Source organism: Neodiprion pinetum, unplaced genomic scaffold (assembly GCF_021155775.2).
Source record: "Neodiprion pinetum isolate iyNeoPine1 unplaced genomic scaffold, iyNeoPine1.2 ptg000129l, whole genome shotgun sequence".
Lineage (NCBI taxonomy): Eukaryota > Metazoa > Arthropoda > Insecta > Hymenoptera > Diprionidae > Neodiprion > Neodiprion pinetum.
The window spans coordinates 15,001-38,567 of NW_027184486.1; the positions used below are offsets into that span (position 1 = coordinate 15,001).

A 23,567-nucleotide genomic window follows, 5' to 3' on the forward strand; every position below is an offset into this window, starting at 1 on the left:
TTTTCTAATGAATCATATTTTCATTCCAGTTAATATGAGAGCAAATAAGTGAAAAATATACAGGATCTTTTCAATAACCATATTCATTTTTAATGAATTTAATTATTGTGGAAAAATTTTTTCTTCAAAAATTCCTCTTTTCTTAAAAGTATATTCAAAATTATATTATGTATATATATATATATACATATATATATATATATATATATGTATATATATATATATATATATATATATATATATATATATATATATATATATATATATATATATGTATATATATATATATACATAATATAATTTTGAATATACTTTTAAGAAAAGAGGAATTTTTGAAGAAAAAATTTTTCCACAATAATTAAATATATATGTATGTATATATATATATATGTATATTATTATATATGTACGTATGTATATATATGTATATTATCCATTAATATAATTGGGTATAAATGGAGATAATTAAGTTGAATAATTCAATAAAATAAGGAAATAATTGATTTGAATGAATTATTTTTCCTAATGTATAATATTTATATCCTTATTATTATGTAAGCAAATAATTGAAAAATACGTAGGATTTTTTGAATAGATATATTTATTTTTAATGAATTTAATGATTGTGATAAAATTTTTTTTTTCAAATTTCTCTTTTTCTAAAAGTGAATTGGAAATCATAATATACATATATGTATATATTTGAATACTATCCACTAATGAAATCAAATAAAAATACATTTATTTATATATATATATATTATACATTAATATATTTGAATATAAATGGAGGTAATTAAGTTAAATAATCCAATAAGATAAAGATATAATAGATTTGAATAAATTATTTTTCTTAACTGATGATGTTTATATTTTAAATAATACGTGAGCGAATAATTAAAAAATATGTAGGATTTTTTGAATAATTATATTCATTTTTAATAAATTCAATGACTGTGAAAAAAATTTTTTTTTTTCAAATTTCTTTTTTTCAAAAAATAAATTGAAAATCATTATATATATCTATGTATATATTCGAATATTATCCATTTATATAATCAAATATCAATACATTTTTTTATGTATATATTATACAATAATATAATTGAATATAAATGGAGGTAATTCAGTCAAATAATTCAATCAAAAAAGGAAATAATTGATTTAAATGAATTAGTATTCCTAAAGGATGATATTTATATCCTAATTGATATGTAAGCAAATACTTGAAAAATACGTAGGATTTATTGAATAATTATATTTATTTTCAATGAATTCAATGATTGTAAAAAATTTTATTTTTTTCAAATTTTTCTTTTTTTAAAAGTAAATGAGAAATCATAATATATATGCATATGTATATATTTGAATATTATACATTAATATAATTAAATACAAATACACTTATTTATATATATATTATACATTATTATAATTGAATTTGAATGGAGGTAATTAAGTTAAATAATTTAATAAAATAAGGAAATAATTGGTTTGAATGAATTATTTTTCCTAACGGATATTATTTATATCCTCATTATTATGTGAGCAAATAATTAAAAAATACGTAGGATTTTTTGAATAATTATATTTATTTTTAATGAATTTAATGATTGTAACGAAATTTTTTTTTTTTAAATTTCTATTTTTTTAAAAATCAATTAAAAATCATAATATATATATATATATATTCATATATTGCAATATTATTCATTATTATAATTGAATATGAATGGGGGTAATTAAGTTGAATAAGTTAATCGAATAAGGAGAAAATTGATTTGAATAAATTGGTTTTCTTAACGGATGATATTTATATTTTAATTAATACGTGAGCGAATAATTAAGAAATACGTAGGATTTTTTGAATAATTATATTTATTCCTAATGAATTCATTGATTGTGAAAAAAATTTTTTTTTTTTAAATTCCTCTTCTTTTAAAAGTAAATGAAGAATCATAATATATGTATATGTATATATTTGAATTTTATACAATAATATAATTGAATATCAATAGATTTATTTATATATATATTATACATTAATACAAATAAATATAAATAGAGGTAATTCAGTCGAATAATTTAATGAGAAAAGGAAATAGTTGATTGAAATGGATTATTCTTCCTAACGAATAATATTTTTATTACAATTAATATGTGAGCGAATAATTGAAACATATACAGAATCTTTTCAATAACCATATTTATTTTTAATAATAATGATTATTGAAAAAAAAAATTTTTTTCCAAAAATTTCTTTTTCTTAAGAAGTATATTCAAAATTATAATATATGTATATATATATACACATATTTTATTATATATGTATATATGTATATATATGTATATTATACATTGATATAATTAAATATAGATGGAGGTAATTAAGTCAAATAATTTAATAAAATAAGGAAATAATTGATTTAAATGAATTATTATTCCTAACGAATGATATTTACATTTTAATTGATATATGAGCAAATAATTGAAAAATACATAGGATTTTTTGAATAATTATATTTATTTTGAATGAATTAAATTATAGTAAAAAAATTCTTTTTTTTTCAAATTTCTCTTTTTTGAAAGTGAATTAAAAATCATAATATATATATATGTGTATATTTGAATATTATACATTAATATATTTAAATATAAATACATTCATTTATAAATATTTTATACATTAATATGATTGAATGTAAACGGAGGTGATTGAGTTAAATAATTCAATGAAATAAGCAAATAATTGATTCGAATAAATTATTTTTCTCAACGAATAATATTTATATTTCAATGAATATGTGAGCATATAATTACAAAATACATAGGATTGTTTGAATAATTATATCTATTTTTAATGAATTTCATTACTGTGAAAAAAAATTTTTTTTCTCAAATTTCTCTTTTTTTAAAAGTAAATTAAAAATCATAATATATATATATGTATATATTGGAATATTATACATTAATATGATTAAATATGAATGGAGGTAATCAAGTTAAATAATTTAATAGAATAAGGAAATAATTGATTTAAATAAATTATTTTTTCTAACGGATAATATTTATATTTTAATCAATATCTGAGCAAATAATTAATGAATACATAGGATTTCTTGAATAATTATATTTATTTTCAATAAATTCAATTATAGTAGAAAAATTTTTTTTTTTCAAATTTCTCTTTTTTCAAAAGTCAATTAAAATCATAATATATATATATTTATACATCGAAATATTATACATTAATATAATTGAATATAAATGGAGGTAATTAAGTAAAATAAGTTAATAGAATGAGGAAATAATTGATTTGAATAAATTATTTCTCTTAACGGATGATATTTATATTTTAATTAATACGTGAGTGAATGATTAGAAAATACATAGGATCTTTTAAATGATTATATTTATTTTTAATGAATTCAATTACTGTGGAAAATTTTTTTTTTTTTCAAATTTCCCTTTTTTTGAAAGTGAATTAAAAATCATAGTATATATATATATGTATATATTCGAATTTCATACATTGATATAATTAAATGAAAAAACATTTATTTATATATGATGACAAAAGGACAGTGGATTAAAGGAGTTATCAATAAGCAAATAATACATTCGTGGCTACACTCGTTAAGCATATCACAATATAAACAAGTACAAGACACACGTCCGTCCAGGGCGGTGTACTGATAGGAACTGACTATAGCTAAGTGGACAATGGTCTATGCTAATACATTCGGGAACATTCGCGAATCTACTAGCACTATGAGCCTTGTCCCTCAACACCCTCTCTCAAGGTACATAGTGCGTGCATACTAATCCAAGCTCTCACACACACTATTTACAATATTTATATTACTCACACATTTCCTGTATTTACTACCACTCAGACCTTTCGTAAACATATCTGCTGGCATTCTCTCTGTGCTTAAATATTTCACGTCTATCACTCCACACGCATACTCATTCTTTACAAAGTGATGTCTAACATCTATATGCTTTGTACGCTGGTGATATACGTCATTCTTAATCATACTGATTGCACTCTGGTTATCATTCAGTATTGTGACAATTTCTGAGTCTTCCTGTATACCTAAACTAACTAATAAGCCTTTCAAATATAATGCTTCTTTCGTAGCCTCCGCTACGGCCATGTACTCTGCCTCTGTACTTGAGAGCGCCACTGTTTTCTGTTTTCGCGCCTCCCAACTAATAACAGATCCCGCCAGAATAAATCCATATCCCGTATACGACTTACGATCCATTGAGTCCCCTCCCCAGTTAGCATCTACAACTGCAAATAAAGCTCATCCGGTTTGCTCAAATTTTAACCCGTAGTCTATTGTACCCTTCAAATACCTTAAAACCCTTTTTGCGGCTTTCCAATGATCTACATTGTAATTGGTATTGAATTGACTTAAGAAATTTACCGCGTATGCTATATCTGGTCTAGTAGTTATCGCAAGATACAACAACGCTCCAATTAAACTCTGGTACGGATATTTATTCATTTCTGACTCATTCATGCATTCTGGTTTTACTAAATTACATTTAGCCTCAATGGGTGTGTCTATCGGTTTACACTCATCCATCCCAAAACGCTTGAGTACGGCCCTGGTATACTCTCTTTGTCGTAAGAACACACGTGACTCTTCGTCCCGCTCAAATTCGATACCTATACAACTTTTAACTAACCCGAGATCTTTTGTCTCAAACGACTTTGACAACGCTTTCTTTATTTTGCCTATCCAGGCCTCGTCGTCACTAGCTAATAAGATATCATCCACGTATATTGCTATATACATTACACTGTCACCTTTTCGGTTTACAAATAAACATTTATCCTGTGGCACTGCATTAAAACCTAATACATTTAATCTATCTACCAATTTTTTATGCCACTCAGCCCCGGCTTGACGCAAACCATACAGCGATTTTTTCAGAGCACAAACACTGTCACTCCCCGCTTTCAAGCCCTCTCTCCAGCGCTTCGCGGTTTCTACAATTTTCTCATCGCGTATTACCTTCCCGCCTAAACCGATGGGCTCACCCGCAATCATTTTTTCGATAATCTCGCGCATACACTCAGGCACTTCCATGTATACACTTTCCCGCAAATCACCATTTAAAAACGCGGTCACTATATCCATCTGGTGAATCTTCAAGTTGTATTCCGCTGCTACCGCTGCCATGACCCTCACTGATGTTGATCTTACAACTGGTGAAAATGTCTCGGTGAAATCTTTTCCTGGCCTCTGAGAACACCCTTTTGCGACTAATCTGACCTTTCTTTTACCATCAGACTTAGTGCAAAATACGTAGCGACTTCCGATGACTTTTCGGCCCTTGGGTCTCTTTTCGATTTCCCATGTTTTATTTTTTATCTGGGCTAGCATCTCTTCCTCCAATGCTACCTTCCACGAGTCCGCATTTTCTGTCTTGCTCGCTTGTTGCCATGTAGTCGGATTTTCTGTCACTGTTAGATATGCGAATACCTCTTCGTCCATCGCATCATCTTCTATTCCTTCATTCTCTTCTTCGCTAGCAGCTCCGTGGTCTTCCCCACTCTGTTTTTCTGGGAGTGTGACGTATACTTTCTTCGGTCTGCCTACCAATCCTGTCCGAAGGTACATCGGACGTCCCCGGCCTCTCTTGCTGGGTAACCCTACGCCTTCCCAAGACTGCCTTGCCCCTCTCTTTCTATTGGGTCTCTCTGGTATCTTTGCTGGTTCGGGTATCTCCGGCTCTTCGCTCGGCACCTCGAGTTCTTCACACTGCTCCTCTATTACCTCAGTGTTTCTCTCGGTCTCGAATATCTCCTGATATTCACCCTTGAATCTAATCTGATCAACAAACTTCACATCTCGTGTAGTTACAACTGATCTATCCCGCGGGAAGTAGATACGATATGCCTTGGAATTGAATGCGTATCCTACAAATATCCCTGGTGTCGACCTGGAATCTAATTTCCCGCGCTTTTGCGTCTTATCCAAGACGAAAGCCTTTGTCCCAAAAGCTTGCATGTGTTTAACTGTGAGAGGTCTTCCCTTCCACACACAATACGGTATCTCGCCGTTTAACGCACTGGTCGTACATCTATTCCTTGTATAGTTTGCGTTACTTAACGCCTCGGCCCACAGGTGGGGAGGTGCCCCCGCCTGCCGCATCATACATCGTACCATCTCTATCAGTGTTCGGTTCTTTCTCTCTGCTATACCGTTCTGTTGGGGTGTATGCGGTGCTGTCAATCGTCTTTGAATCCCATTTTTCAGTAGAAATTCATTAAACGCTCCGTTACAATACTCTTTTCCATTGTCTGATTGTAACGCCTTTATCTTTTCCCCAGTTTGGTTTTCCACCTCGCTTTTATACTCCTTGAATTTTTCCAGAACTTCAGATTTATTTTTCATCAAATATATTTGACACCATATTGACTTATCGTTGATGAAGGTGACGAAATATCTTTTTCCTGATGTCGATGCATGCCGCATTGGTCCACACACATCTGAATGAACTATTTCGAGTAATTTCTGGGTTCGTTGTTCACTGGTTTTTGGAAAAGGTAGTCTAGTCTGTTTTTCCTGGATACACACTTCGCACTCTGACAATTTTTCACTGTCGCTGATGTCTAACCCGTACACCAATTCACTTTTAGCCATGAGCTTCAGGTCTCGCTCATTGACATGCCCCAACTTTTCATGCCATTTATTTATTTCTGGCTTTTCACTAGATACGGCACTGTTTACACTGTCTTTAATGTCATTTACAAAATACAAATTCCCGCGTCTTTGCGCGCGCATAATCACATCATCGTTTTTATTTACCACTACCGCTTCAGTTTTCTTGGAGGTCACTGTATGCCCGAAATCTGTGGCTCGCGCCACCGAGAATAAATTCGTTCTCAAGTCTGGTACGTATGACATGTTCTTAAAATCGATGTCCCACTGACTTTTACCTGTTGACACATTCACTGAAACATTTCCTATTCCCAATATTTTTGTATTTTTGTCCGTTGCCAGGCTCAACTCCGCCTGCTTAGGCTTAAAATTACAAAACTTGTCTCTATTATTACACAGATGACTAGTCGCACCACTGTCTATACACCAACACATGTTACCACTACCACTGTACATCGCCTGCTCACAGGTGCTCAACGATGACTCATGAGTATTTCTCGCACTGTTGTACTCCCGTTTATTTCTCTCCGGGCAGTTCTTTGCAATGTGTCCCCTCTTGTGACACCTGAAACATTCGACTTCCCGCCGAAAATTCTCATCCCGAGAACTTGACGCCTTTGGCTTTCCGCCATGTTGTCCACGCTGTTTCCTCTGGTTATACTTTGAGTACATCGCTCCTTGTGCTGGCTCGACATGTTTGTCCGCATGTCCCTCATGATACTCCATGATTTTAACTTTCAGCCCGTCCAGTGTTGGTAACTCATCCTGTGTCTCGATCGACGTTTTGAACATCTCGTAGCTTTCCGGTAAACTATTTAACAACAAAATCACCAGCATCTCACTGGTTACATCTAGGTTCACCTCTCGCAATTTTTTCACTGCTTCATAAAATTCTGCTACATGTTTTCTGACGTCATCTCCCTCTGCCATCTTCGACGAAACCAATTTTTTCAGTAAATACGCTTTTCGCGCCGGTCCTTTTGATTCATACGTCGCCTGAATTTTATCCCACATCTCCTTCGATGTCTACAGGTCATCGTAGCTGGCTGCCTCATCCATTCCCAGCGCTATCAGAAGGTTTGCCATAGCCTTCCGATCCTTTTTGATCTACGCTGTTATTTGTTCTTGTCCAGTCTCTGATTTTGGATTTTCTCCGGTGACGTACTCCCATAAATCGTGACTCATCAAAAGTGCTTTGATCTGAGCCCTCCATGATCTATAATTTTCTGCAGTGAGAGGATCTATTTTTATAAAGAGAGCCATTTCTACAAAACTACTTAACAACCACTAAAAATCGACACTATCAACTTTTTCGCTAGTCACAGCACAACGGTTTTTCCCGCCAAATTGTCCGAGCTCCTACGCCTAGTGTCTCACAATGACGAAATCCACGCCACTGCACGCTATCGAAACTTCTCGATGCTACTCGCACGTTTTTCACGCACTTTTCAGAATTTTCACTTTATTTATTAACAACCACCTTCATTTTTGGGTTACCTTATCTGGGCCGATAACCTGATGACAAAAGGATAGTGGATTGAAGGAGTTATCGATAAGCAAATAATACATTCGTGGCTACAACCGTTAAGCATATCACAATATAAACAAGTACAAGACATACGTCCGTCCAGGGTGGTGTACTGATAGGAACTGACTATAGCTAAGTGGACAATGGTCTATGCTAATACATTCGGGAACATTCGCGAATCTACTAGCACTATGAGCCTTGTCCCTCAACAATATATATATTATACATTAATATAATTAAATATGAATGGAGATAATTTAGTCAAATAATTTAATGAAAAAAGGAAATAGTTGATTGAAATGGATTATTTTTCCTAACGAATGATATTTTTATTTCAATTAATATGCGAGCCAATAATTAAAAAATATTCAGGATCTTTTCAATAATTATATTCATTTTTAATGAATTTCATTACCGTAAAAAAAATTTTTTTTTTCGAAAATCTCTTTTCTTTTAAAAGTAAATTCAAAATCATAATATATATATATATATATATATACATGTATCTTATTATATATGTATATATGTATATATGTGTATATTATGGATTAATATAATTGAATATAAATGGAGGTGAATAAGTTAAATAATTTAATAAAATAAGCAAATAATTGATTTGAATCGATTATTTTTCTTAACGAATAATGTTTATATTTTAATTAATATGTAAGCATATAATTCAAAAATACATATGATTTTTTGAATAATTATATCTATTTTTAATGAATTTAATTACTGTGAAAAAAATTTTTTTTCTCAAATTTCTCTTTTTTTAAAAGTAAATTGAAAATCATAATATATATATATGTATATATTGGAATATTATACGTTAATATAATTGAATATGAATGGAGGTAATCAAGATGAATAATTCAATAGAATCAGGAAATAATTGATTCAAATAAATTATTCTTCCCAACGGATAATATTTATATTTTAATCCATATGAGAGCAAATAATTGAAAAACACATAGGATTTCTTGAATAATTATATTTATTTTTAATAAATTTGATTATGGTAAAAAAAAGTTTTATTTTCGAATTTCTCTTCTTTTAAAAGTCAATTAAAAATCATAATATATATATTTATATATTGGAATATTATACATTAATATAATTGAATATAAATGGAGGTAATCAAGTTAAATAAGTTAATAGAATAAGGAAATGATTGATTTGAATGAATTATTGTTCTCAACGGATGATATTTATATTTTCATTAATACGTGAGCGAATAATTAGAAAATACATAGGATCTTTTGAATAATTATATTCATTTTTAATGAATTTAATTACTGTGAAAAAATTTTTTTTTTTTCAAATTTCTCTTTTTTTAAAAGTAAATTGAAAATCATAGTATATATAAATAAGTATATAATTGAATTTTATACATTTATATAATTAAATAAAAAAACATTGTTTCATACATATATTATACATTAATATAATCAAATATAAATGGAGGTAATTCAGTCAAATAATTTAATGAAAAAAGGGAATAGTTGATTGAAATGGATTATTGTTCCTAACGAATGATATTTTTATATCAATTGACATGTGGGCAAATGATTAAAAAATATACAGGATCTTTTCAATAATTATATTTATTTTCAATAAATTCAATTATCGAAAAAAGAATTTTTTTTTCAAGAATTCCTTCTCTATTTTAGAAGTAAATTCAAAATTATAATGTATATATATATATATATGTATATTAATATATGTGTACATATGTATATATGTGTATATTATACATTGATATGATTGAATATGAATGGAGGTAATTGAGTTGGATAATATGATGAAATAAGGAAATGATTGATTTGAATAAATTATTTTTCCTAACGGATATTATTTATATCTTAATTATTATGTAAGCAAATAATTAAAAAATACGTAGGATTTTTTGAATAATTATATTTATTTTCAATAAATTTAATGATTGTGAAAAATTAATTTTTTTTCAAATTTCTCTTTTTTTAAAAGTAAATGAAATATCAATACATTTATTTATGTATATATCATACAATAATATAATTGAATATAAATGAAGGTAATTCAGTCAAATAATTTAATAAAAAAAGGAAATAGATGATTCAAATGGATTATTTTTCCTAATGAATAATATTTTTATTTCAATCAATATGTGAGCAAATGATTGAAAAATATACAGGATCTTTTCGGCAACCATATTTATTCTTAATTCAATAAAATAAGCAAATAATTGATTGAAATAAAATATTATTCCTAACGGATGATATTTATTTTTTAATTGATATGTGAACAAATAATTAAAAGATATGTAGAATTTTTTGAATAATTATATTTATTTTTGATGAATTTAATTATTGTAAAAAAATTTTTTTTTCCGAATTTCTCTTTTTTTCAAAGTAAATGAACAATCATAATATACATATGTATATATTTGAATTTTATACATTAATATGATTAAATATAAATACATTTATTCATATATACATTATACATTAATATAATTGAATATCAATGAAGATAATCAAGTCAAATAATTTAATAAAAAAAGGAAATAGTTGATTGAAATAAATTGTTTTTCCTAATAAATGATATTCGTATTTCAATTAACAAGTAAGTAAATAATTAAAAAACACACAGGATCTTTTCAATAATTATATTTAGTTTTAATGAATTTGATGATTGTAAAAAAAATTTTTTTTTCAAAAATTTCTTTTTTTTTAAAAGTGAATACAAAATCATAATTTGTATATATATGTATGTATATTATTATATATATATATATGTATATATATGTATATCATACATTGATATAATTGGATATAAATGGAGGAAATTAAGTTAAATAATTTTATAAAATGAGAAAATAATTGATTCAGATAAATTATTTTTCTTAACGGATGATATTTATGTTTTAATTATTATGTGAGCAAGTAATTAAAAAAAAATAGGAATCTGTGGATAATTATGTTTATTTTTAATGAATTTAATTACTGTAAAAAAATTTTTTTTTTCAAATTCCTCTTTTTTTAAAAGTAAATTCAAAATCATTATATATATATATATGTGTATATATTTAAATTTTATACATTAATATAATTAAATATAAATAGATTTATTTATATTTATATTATACAATAATATGATTGAATTTAAATGGATGTAATTAGGTTAGGTGATTCAATAAAATAAGGAAATAATTGATTTGAATGAATTATTTTTCCTAAAGTATAATATTTATATCCTTATTGTTATGTGAGCTCATAATTAAAAAATACGTAGGATTTTTTGAATGGATATATTTATTTTTAATGAATTCAATGATTGTAAAAAAATTTTTTTTTTTCAAATTTCTCTTTTTCTAAAAGTTAATGAAAAATCATAATATATATATGTGTATATATTTCTATGTTTTACATTAATATAATTGAATATAAATACTTTTATTTATATATATCATACATTAATATAATTGAATATAGATGCAGGTAATTATGTCAAATAATTTAATAAAAAGAGGAAAAAATTGATTAAATGAATTATTTTTCTCAATGAATGATATTGTTATCAAATTAATATGCGAGCAAATAATCAAAAAACATTCGGAATCTTTTCAATAATTATATTTGTTTTTAATGAATTTCATTATCGTAAAAAAAATTTTATTTTCGAAAATTTATTTTCTTTCAAAAGTAAGTTTAAAATATATCATGTATATATATATGTATCTTATTATATATGTATATATGTATATATGTGTATATTATAGATTACTATAATTGAATATAAATGGAGGTAATAAGGTTAAATGATTTAATAGAATAAGGAAATATTTGATTCAAATGAATTATTTCTCTTAACGGACAATATTTATATTTTAATTAATATGTGAGCAAATTATTGAGAAAAACCCAGGATTTCTTGAATAATTATATTTATTTTTAATAAATTTAATTATGGTGAAAAATTTTTTTCATTTTCAAATTTCTCTTTTTTTAACGGTAAATTGAAAATCATAATATATATATGTATATATTCGAATTTGATACATTAATATGATTAAACATAAATACATTTATTCATATATATATTAGACATTAATATAATTAAATATAAATGGAGGCAATTAAGTCAAATAATTTGATAAAATAAGGAAATAATTGATTCAAATAAATTATTATCTCTAACGGATGATATTTATATTCTAATTGATATATGAGCAAATGATTAAAAAATATGTACGATTTTTTGAATAATCATATTAATTTTCAATGAATTTAATTTTTGTTAACAATTTTTTTGTTTTCCAAATTTCTCTTTCTCTAAAAGTAAATTGAGAATCATAATATATATATATGTGTTTGTAAATTATACATTAATATAATTAAATACAAATACATTTATTTGTATATATATCATACATTAATATAATTAAATATAAATAGAGATATTTGTGTCAAATAATTTGATAAAAAAAGGATATTAGTGATTGAATGAATCAATTTTTCCTATAAACAATATTTTCATTCCAGTTGATATGTGAGCAAATAAGTAAAAAATACATAGGATCTTTTCAATAACCATATTCATTTTTAATGAATTTAATTATTGTAGAAAAATTTTTTCGACAAAAATTTCTCTTTTTTTAAAAGTAAATTCAAAATTATAATATATATATATAACATATATGTTTATATATGTATATATATATATAAAATGTATATTATTATATATGTACGTATGTATATATATGTATATTATCCATGAAAATAATTTGATATGAATGAAGGTAATAAAGTAAAATAATTCAATAAAATGAGCAAATAATTTATTCGAATGAATTATGTCTCTCAACGAATAATATTTATATTTTAATTAATATGTGAGCATATGATACTAAAAAACTTAGGATTTTTTGAACGATTATATCTATTTTTGATGAATTTAATTACATTGGAAAAATTTTTTTTTTTTCAAATTTCTCTTTTTACAGAGCAAATGAAGAATCATAATACATATATGTATACATTTCAATATTATACATTAATATAATCAAATATAAATACATTCATTTATATATGTATTATGCATTAATATAATTGAATTTACATGGAGGTAATTAAGTTAAATATTCCAATAAAATGAGGAAATAATTGATTTGAATGAATTATTTTTCCTAACGGATAATATTTATATTTAATTATTATGTGAGCAAATAATTGAAAGATATTCAGGATCTTTTCAATGATTATATTTATTTTTAATGAATTTCATTATCGTAAAAAAAATTTTTTTATCGAAAATTTCTTTCCTTTTAAAAGTAAATTCAAAATCATAATATATATCTATTTCTATTTGTACATTATACAATAATATAATTAAATATAAATACATTCATTTGTATATATATTATACATTCATATAATTTAATATGAATGGAGGTAATTATGTCAAATAATTTCATAAGAAAAGGACATAATTGATTGGATGAATTATTTTTTCTAATGAATAATATTTTCATTTCGATTCATATGTGAGCAAATAATTAAAAAATCTGTAGGATTTTTTGAATAATTATATTTATTTTTAATGAATTTAATTACCGAAGAAAAAATTTTTTTTTCAAAAATTTCTTTTTTTTTCAGAAGTAAATTCAAAATTATAATATATATATCTATACATGTATATATATATATATATATATATATGTATGTATATATATGTATATATATATATATATATATTATTATATATGTACGTATGTAAATATATGTATATTATCCATTAATTCAATTGGATATAAATGGAGGTAATTAAGTTAAAGAATTCAATAGAATAAGCAAATAATTGATTTGAATAGACTAGGGACTTCGCCCCTGCGCGCTTCGCGCGCCAACCCCATCTCGGCGCTACGCGCCTCGGGCACTCGGCGCTGCGCGCCTCACTATTTCCTTACGCATCGTCTAGTAGACAGGTGAATTCCTTCATGTTGATTCGATGACAGGTCTGCACTTGCTGTTCGCTTCAATTCCTTCTGTGCTTACTTTTCTTTTTTTCATCAATTGAAGCTTCCATTCGTTGGTTGAAAATTGGTGTTCCTTCTCTATTGATATCCATCTATCTCCTTGACTTGCTGAATTATTTTTGCTACCGCTCTGCCCGTTATTTTCCAAAATCACCTTCTTCATATTATTCTTTTCCCCATATTTGTGTTGCTGTTCACTCCGCAAAACACCTCTTTCTCTTGTGGTCAACATAGATCCTGGTCGTCCTCTTGCCTGGTTATAGGAATATTTGTTTATTATTATTCTCTGGCTTATTTGGTTATTCGCACTTACAATTTTATTTTTCTTTTTCTTTTGTGATACATCCGACCATCCACCGTCTCCATCGCCTTGTCTGCTGGTTGAAACTCCTCCTTTCTGTTCGTTGGTTGAAAAGACAGTACGATATTTTTTGTTCGCTTCCCTATATTTTCGCTGCTGTTCTCGTCGTCTAATTCTTCGCTCTTCTACGTCCATCACACTGGTTAGTCGTCCTCTTGATTTATTTTCCAAATCAATAATCACGATCGATTCTTCTAATTCTCCGACACCCTTCGTTGAATTATTTTTACTACCGCTCTGCCGGTTATTCTCCAAAATCACCTTCTGAATATTATTTTTTTCTCTATATTTGCGTTGCTGTTCATTCCGCAAAACACCTCTTTCTCTTGTGGTCAACATCGATCCTGGTCGTCCTCTTACCTGGTTATACGAATATTTGATGGATATGGACATTCTATGGCTTATTTGGTTCTTCGCACTTACAATTTTATTTTCCTCTTTCTTTTGTGATACTTCCGACCATCCACCATCTTCATCGCCTTGTCTGCTGCTTGAAACTCCTTCTTTCTCCATTGTCATCGTAAATCCTGGCTGTCCCTTCGACTGCTTGGTGATATATTTAGATTCAATATTATTTGACTGTTACTTTTTATACTTATTACTCACTATCTGAATTTTATTTTGGTACTGCAAGACATCAAAGTGTCCACTGTCTCCGTCGCCGGTGAAGAGTAGCGAGAATTGTGTTTCATTTTGTGATCCGATCCGGTGTGGATGAATTTGTGCTTCGCGATACACGATTAAACATATCTTAAAAATGTCCGCAGCTGCATACATTGCATTTTCATTCAAATGTGATTTGTAATCACCAGGTGACCTAATCACAGCACCGTTTGACTCATTACCTGTAATAAAACCCGCAAATGTAGACCAATTATCCACTATATTTGAAACGATACTCAGTCTCACCTCTGCGTGTCGATCTCGAGTGCCGTATACACAATACGCCAATGCGCGAAAAAGACAATTCCCGTCGAGAATCATCTTGATAATTTTTGTTTTCGTGGTCATTTCTTGCGCGTCAGAAACAGATACCTATAAAGATATTTGTCAAAGACTGTCATGAACAGCTGATGACAGCTGTAAAAGGGTTTGCTAGATGCTTTTTGTTTTGTTTTCGGGATCTCACCCCACCGCCAACTCCATGCGTATACTATTGTTATCATAATCTTTTTTTTACTATTGTTATTATAATCTTTTTCTACGTTCATTTGTTTAAAACTCTTTTATTAGATAGAGAGATTATGTTTCTCAACGAATAATATTTATATTTTAATTAATATGTGAGCATATGATAAAAAAATACTGAGGATTTTTTGAATGATTATATCTATTCTTAATGAATTTAATTACTGTGGAAAAATTTTTTTTTCTAAATTTCTCTTCTTACAGAGCAAATGAAAAATCATAATATATATATGTATATATTTCAATATTATACATTAATATAATCGAATATAAATACATTCATTTATATATGTATTATACATTAATATACTTGAATTTACATGGAGGTAATTAGGTTGAATATTTTGATAAAATAAGGAAATCATTAATTTGAATAAAACATTTTTCCCAACGGATATTATTTATATTTAATTATTATGTGAGCAAATAATTGAAAAATACTTAGGATTTTTTGAATAATTATATTAATTTTCAATGAATTTATCCATTGTAAAAAAATTTTTGCTCTTTGAATTTCTCTTTTTCTAAAAGTAAATCAAAAATCCTAATTTATATCTATATATATTTGTATATTATACAAAAATATAATCAAATATAAATACATTTATTTGTATATATATTATACATTCATATAATTAAATATCAATGGAGGTAATTATGTTAAATAATTTGATAAAAAAAGGACATAATTGATAGAAAAAATTATTTTTTCCAATGAATAATATTTTCATTCCGATTCATATGTGAGCAAATAATTAAAGAATATGTAGGATTTTTTGAATTATCATATTCATTTTTAATGAATTTAAATAAAGAAGAAAAAATTTTTTTTTCAAAAATTTCTTTTTTTTTCAGAAGTAAATACAAAATTATAATATACATATATATATCTATACATGTATATATATATATATATATATATATATATATATATATATATACATATATATACGTTTATATATATATGTATATATATATTTATATACATGTATATTATCCATTATTTAATTGGATATAAATGGAGGTAATTAGGTTGAATAATTCAATAAAATAAGCAAATAATTGATTTGAATGAATTATGTTTCTCACCGAATAATATTTATATTTTATTTAATATGTGAGCAAATGATAAAAAAAGACTTAGGATTTTTTGAATGATTACATCTATTTTTGATGAATTTTCATTACTGTGGAAAAATTTTTTTTTTTCCAAATTCCTCTTTTTACAAAGCAAATGAAGAATCATAATACATATATGTATATATTTCAATATTATACATTAATATAATCAAATATAAATACATTTATTCATATATGTATTAAACATTAATATAATTGAATTTACATAGAGGTAATTAAGTTAAATATTTTGATAAAATAAGGAAATAATTGATTTGAATGAATTATTTTTCCTAACGGATATTATTTATATTCAATTATTATGTGAGCAAATAATCAAAAAATATTCAGGATCTTTTCAATGATTTTATTTATTTTTAATGAATTCCATTATCGGAAAAAAAATTTTTTTATCGAAAATTTCTTTCCTTTTAAAAGTCAATTCAAAATCATAATTTATATATATATATGTATCTTATTATATATGTATACATGTATATATGTGTAAATTATATTAGAGATTAATATAATCGAATTTAAATGGAGGTGATTAGGTTAAATAACTTAATGAAATGAGGAAAGAATTGATTTGAATAAATCATTTGTCTTAACCGATGATATTTACATCCTAATTATTATGTGAGCAAATTATTAAAAAATACTCAGGATTTTCTGAATAATGATATTAATTTTGAATGAATTTATCCATTGCAAAAAAATTTTTCCTTTCCGAATTTCTTTTTTTCTAAAAGTTATTCAAAAATCATAATTTATATCTATACATATTTGTATATTATACAATAATATAATTAAATATAAATACAGTTATTTGTATATATATTATACATTCATATAATTAAATATAAATGGAGGTAATTATGTCAAATAATTTGATCAAAAAAGGACATAATTGATTGAATAAATTAGTTTTTCTGATGAATAATATTTTCATTCCGATTCATATGTGAGCAAATAATTAAACAATATGTAGGATTTTTTGAATGATTATATTTATTTTTAATGAATTCAATTAACAAAGAAAAAATTTTTTTTTGGAAAATGTCTTTTTTTCTTCAGAAGTAAATTCAAAAATATAATATATATATATATATATATATATATATATATATATATATGTATATCATTATATATGTATACATGTATATATGTATATATATGTATATTATACATTGATATAATTAGATATAAATGGAGGTAATTAAGTCCAATAATCAAATAAAATAAGGAAATAATTGATTCAAATAAATTATTATTCCTAACGGATGATATTTACATTCTAATTATTATGTGAGCAAATAATTAAAAAATGCGTAGGATTTTTTGAATAATCATATAAATTTTTGATGAATTTATCTATTGAAAAAAGTTTTTTTTTTTTGGATTTTCTCTTTTTCTAAAAGTAAATAAAAAATCATAATATATATCTATATATATTTGTATATTATACAATAATATAATTAAATATGAATACATTTATTTGTATATATATTATACATTCATATAATTAAATATAAATGGTGGTAATTATGTCAAATGATTTGATAAAAAAAGGACATAATTGATTGAACAAATTATTTTTACCAATGAATAATACTTTCATTTCGATTCATATGTGAGCAAATAATTAAAAAATATGTAGGATTTTTTGAATAAGTATATTTATTTTTAATGAATTTAATTAACGAGGAAAAAATTTTTTTTTCAAAAATATCTTTTTTTTCAGAAGTAAATTCAAAATTATCATATATATATATCTATACATGTATATATATATATATATATATATATATATATATATATATATATATATATATATATATATATATATGTATATTATTATATATGTACGTATGTATATTTAAACGATCAAACGCACTTACCTGTTGTGAAGTTCGATCGTAATTATATGTAGAGTCTCGTTTGAGATGATTACATCGTAGTACCGTCTACTTCACGTTAGTGTCACACGAATATTCAGAGATTATAAAAAAAAGAGAGCGCCTGGCCCCCTGGCGCTGCGGTTGTTCCTTCTCCAAGTCATATTGTTTAAAGTACTTCATAAGGATTGAAAGTAATAAAGTAAACACATTTGAATAAATAAAGGGGGAGGGAATGATAGAAACGAACGAAAATAAAACGTTCAATGGGTGGGATGTAATCATCTCAAACGAGACTCTACATATAATTACGATCGAACTTCACAACAGGTAAGTTCGTTTGATCGTTTAATTATATTACGAGTCTCGTTTTCGAGATTACATCGTAGATGTTCAGAGAAAAAATTATTTTATTATTTTCTAAACAGCCTCAGGCAACAAAAACGTAACTTTTATCGAGACCAGTGGTCTCTTGAGAACAAGAATCAGCGGTTTTTTATTCGCTTACTTCGATTCTAACAAAATGTAATTAATGATATCTTATGCAATAACTCATAAATATTATCAGAACACGGTTGCTGCAAAGTCTTTTCTGCCCGATTTAATCGGCCGATTGTAGTACTCTGCAAATACCTGCGAGTCCTTTGACCAGCCCGCGGTATTTCTTATCGCGCTAATATCCAACCCCTTTGCCAAGGCAGCCGACGTACACGCGTGCCTTGTACTGTGCGCCGTGAACTCAGGTCCTATGCCGCTCTTTGCCAACACTGACCGGATCCAACGACTTATTGTCTGGGTACTCGCCGATTTGAAGGGTTTTCTCGAAGTGATCAGTACGTTACTGCAATCGCCTCTGAGTGGTTTTGTTATTTCCAAATATCTCTTCAACGTGCTCGCTATGCACAGTCTAGGCTGTTCGCGAAAGTACGGCAATAACAAAAGTGGCTGGAAAGCCCCTGGTCTCGACGTTTTAATGATGTCCGAGATCCTTATCTCGAAGCCCTGTGCCGAGTGAGAAATATTGTCAAGTCTCATGAGCGAGAAAGTTTGCACTCGATGAGCCGTACCTAAAGCTAACAGCGTAACTAATCTCTCTGACAATTGTTGATTGTTTAATGATTCGAGAGGATATAAGTTCGCAATGTACGTAAGTACGATGCCGACGTCCCATGTTTCGTCGTATCGAGGTTTCGTTGGTCTAAGCCGAAAAATCCCTTTAAAAAATCTACTGATAATCCGATCGTTAGTCATGTCGTTCGTCGATATTAAAGAGATCGCCGATCGCGTCGCGTTTAATGTGCCATAGGAGGCTCCTGAACCGTATCTCATTTGCAGAAATTCGAGAATGCGGTTCGCGCTCGCTTTGTAAATGTCTGTTTCCGTCTCTCGACAGAAATTCGCCCATAGCTTAATAGGTCCTGAGTACTGCTTCCATGTACTCTCGGCGAGAGAAGCCAACAACGTCTCGATCACCGAGTCCGAGAATTTCTTGCGGCGGTAAGATTCGCCGACAATTTCCCGGCAATCAAAGCCAGTGATTTCTGTAATGGATGCTGGAGAGACCTACAAGGAGACAATGAAAGCCATTTAGCGGGAGCGAAGATCATCGGTTTCTCTACGAGAAAGTCCATAAATATAGGGAACCATGGTTGCGAAGGCCAATTCGGCACTATCGCAATCCCACAGGCGTGATCTGCGATAACTTTTCGAAGGAACCTGAGTACCAATGCGAACGGTGGAAATGCATAAAAATACTCCGATTTCCAGTTGATCGTGAACGCGTCAATAGCTAAGGTATCAGGATCTCTGTGCCACGAACAATAAGCTTGACATTTTGCGTTAATCCTGGATGCAAACAGGTCCAATTTTGGTTTGCCAAATTCCGAAATTACTTTCTCGTATGCCCAACTCGACAGTTCCCATTCCGTGTCTATATTCTTTATCCTCGACTCCCTATCGGCCTCGACGTTTTCCTTGGACGCTATGTAAGATGCGAAAATCCAAATTTTCCTACATTCGCACCATTGCCAAATCTCTTTTGCTATCCCGTGAAGTGCGGCATATTGAACTCCTCCCATTCGATTCACATATGCAATAGCTGTCGTATTATCGATTCTTAGTAAAATTTCGCAATCGTACAATTCGCTTGCAAAACATTTAAGGGCCATAAAGACGGCAATTAGTTCGAGTTGGTTAATGTGCAGCCCCCTTTCGGTGTCACTCCAAAAACCGTGTGTGCCTTCATTACAACAATACGCGCCCCAGCCCGTTTTTGACGCGTCCGAGTAAATCTCCTCAATAAATCGAAAACTTCTTATCGGACCAAATGATGTTGTAATATTTTGTTTCCACCAATCGAATTCGATCTGCAAATCTGCGGATAATTCGAGCTGTGCATCGTAATCCCCCCCGCTGACTAACAGGGCGAAGAACTTTTCTCGTTCGAATCTCTTGGTGTATAACCATCCATACTCAATTGCGCGACAACAGTCGACTAACTTCCCGATGAGGTGAGCGAATTCCCGAATTGTACAAAACTTGCGATTGCTAAAGTCGTCGATCACGGCTACCATTTTCTTTCTCTTCACTTCCGGTAGCTCCAATCTCATTTTTCGAGAGTTAATAACGAATCCTAAAAAAGTGCAATCTTTCTTGGGAATCAAGCTACTTTTTTGATAATTCATTATAAACCCTAGTGACTGCAGTTCTTTAATAGTGACTTCTACGTTTGTGCGACACGCGTTAAGATTCGAGCCGATGCAGAGGATATCGTCTAAGTAAATTGTCGAGATGAATCCTTTCCCTCGTAAATAATTCACTACCGGTTTTAGGATTTTTGTAAAAATATACGGCGCTGTGCATAGACCGAACGGGAGGCATACAAATTCGTACATTATATCCCCGAAAATGAATCTCAAATATTTCCGGCTTTCCACGTGCATAGATACCAAAAAATATGCATCTTGTAAAACTATGTTACACATAAAATCACCTCGCGAGATTAGTTTCGTCGCAGTTCTAATGTCCTCTAACTTGAAATGCTGTGTGACTATAAAGTTATTGAGCTTTTTCAAGTTTAACACGAATCTCATTTTTCCGTTTGTTTTTGGTACTAAGAAATACGACGAAATAAATTGTCCCGGGCATGGCAAGCAGGGTCTGACTGCGCCCAGATCTAACAATTTGGCGTTCGCCAGTTTCATATCCCAGAATTGAATTTCCAGTTTCCCGAATTCGAGTTACGAAGAGGCGTCTTGGGCACCGATGGTTGAGCCTTCAACTCCAAGCCCACCTTTTCGATCGACTTTGCCGTTTTTATTTTTCCGGGCAAATCCTCGCCGAATGAAAAAGCGTCGGGCTTAGTTTCGTCCAGAATTCCCTTGATCTTCTTGTCGAAAGACGGCGTAATGCACGATCTTCGTGTAATCGAGTCCAGACGAGAAGCGTGTGCCAGCAGTCGACTCGCGTCGGCAAGATACTCCAACAATTGATACTCGTCAATGCCGTCTTCCTTGGGGGTCAACAGCAACGAAATTCCAGCACCCAATGCGGCCATAGCTGAACCGCGAATATTTTGCGCATTTCTCAAGTATTTGTCTCGTTTCGTGGCCGACTCGAAGAGCGATGACGCTACTTCTGCGTTTAACACTGGCGCTTCCAAGCGACAATTGCCTGTTCGCGCATACTTTGACAACAACTCCTCTAGATCGTCTTTCTTGGGTCCTTCGGCTATCCATTTTTCCCAATTTTGTGCCAAAGTTGAGTTTAGCTGTAATTCTGGCGCACCAGATTTTTCAAGGGCACCCAGGATACGCAGCGTCTCTTCGTCGAAAGCCTGTGCTGCGTCCTCTGTAGCCTGACTGTTAGCATCCGCTGGAGTTTGTCCTTCGGTATCTCGCGATGGATCATCCGATGCGACGGGGAGAATATTTCCCCTCTTGTTGTCGTTCATTGGTGACAAGCCTGCAATGGATTAACCTGCGATAAAGACAGCCTCTCGTATTTGTTACGCAAACGAGTCTCATTTCGCAACAGCCTCGTGATTGACAAAATTACTCAATCTTTGTTCGGCTAAAGCCGTCGAGTTACGCGACCGTAACCTTGGGCCATCTGCCGATTCCTCCATACAGGGGAATCGTACAGTTCGACTCTAAGAAAATACTCTGAGAGATTTCCTTCGTACGGCCTGGGCCGCCGAGTCATGTGGCCATGATAAATGCGGAATATGCAATAATCATTCATTTTTGCGAATTACATTCACAATCGACTCAAGGCAGAACTCTGAGAGTCTGCCTTCGTACGGACAAAACCGCCGAGTCTGTGGCCCGCTATTTCCGCGAGCGACACCCGCTCAAACCTTTTTAGGTTTTGTTCGACCCGAGACAATTTCTGTGAACTTGTCTCCGTACGGCAAAGCCGCCCGGTCTACGGAAATAACGAGAGGAAAACAGAAGAAAATACCTTGACGACCTGTCGATGCCTCCTGATTGCCAGCAATTGTTTGCATAACCTCGCGTCTCGGGCTACTCGAGGTCGTATCTGAAGAGCTATCAGGCATCGCATCAACTATCTTCTTCAACTTTTTAAAGAACTTCTCGCTCTTATTCTCCTTATTCTTCTTCCTCTTGTGTGATTTTCCCATGATTTTTCTTGATTAATAAACTGGAACAATGCTCTAAACGTGCTACACTTTTACGCACGAAAAACGTTATGACTTGGAGAAGGAACAACCGCAGCGCCAGGGGGCCAGGCGCTCTCTTTTTTTTATAAGCTC

The 23,567-nt window shown here is 29.2% G+C and overlaps 1 protein-coding gene across 1 annotated transcript; it reads right to left on the bottom strand.

The window, feature by feature from the left end:
* Positions 1-19,357: 19,357 nt before the first annotated feature.
* LOC124224296 (uncharacterized) lies at positions 19,358-21,402 on the bottom strand. The gene is made up of 2 exons (XM_046636573.1): positions 20,413-21,402; positions 19,358-20,356 (listed from the first exon to the last, which is right to left on the bottom strand). The coding sequence occupies exons 1-2, from the start codon at positions 21,400-21,402 to the stop codon at positions 19,358-19,360; spliced, it is 1,989 nt and encodes a 662-aa protein (XP_046492529.1).
* Positions 21,403-23,567: the final 2,165 nt, after the last annotated feature.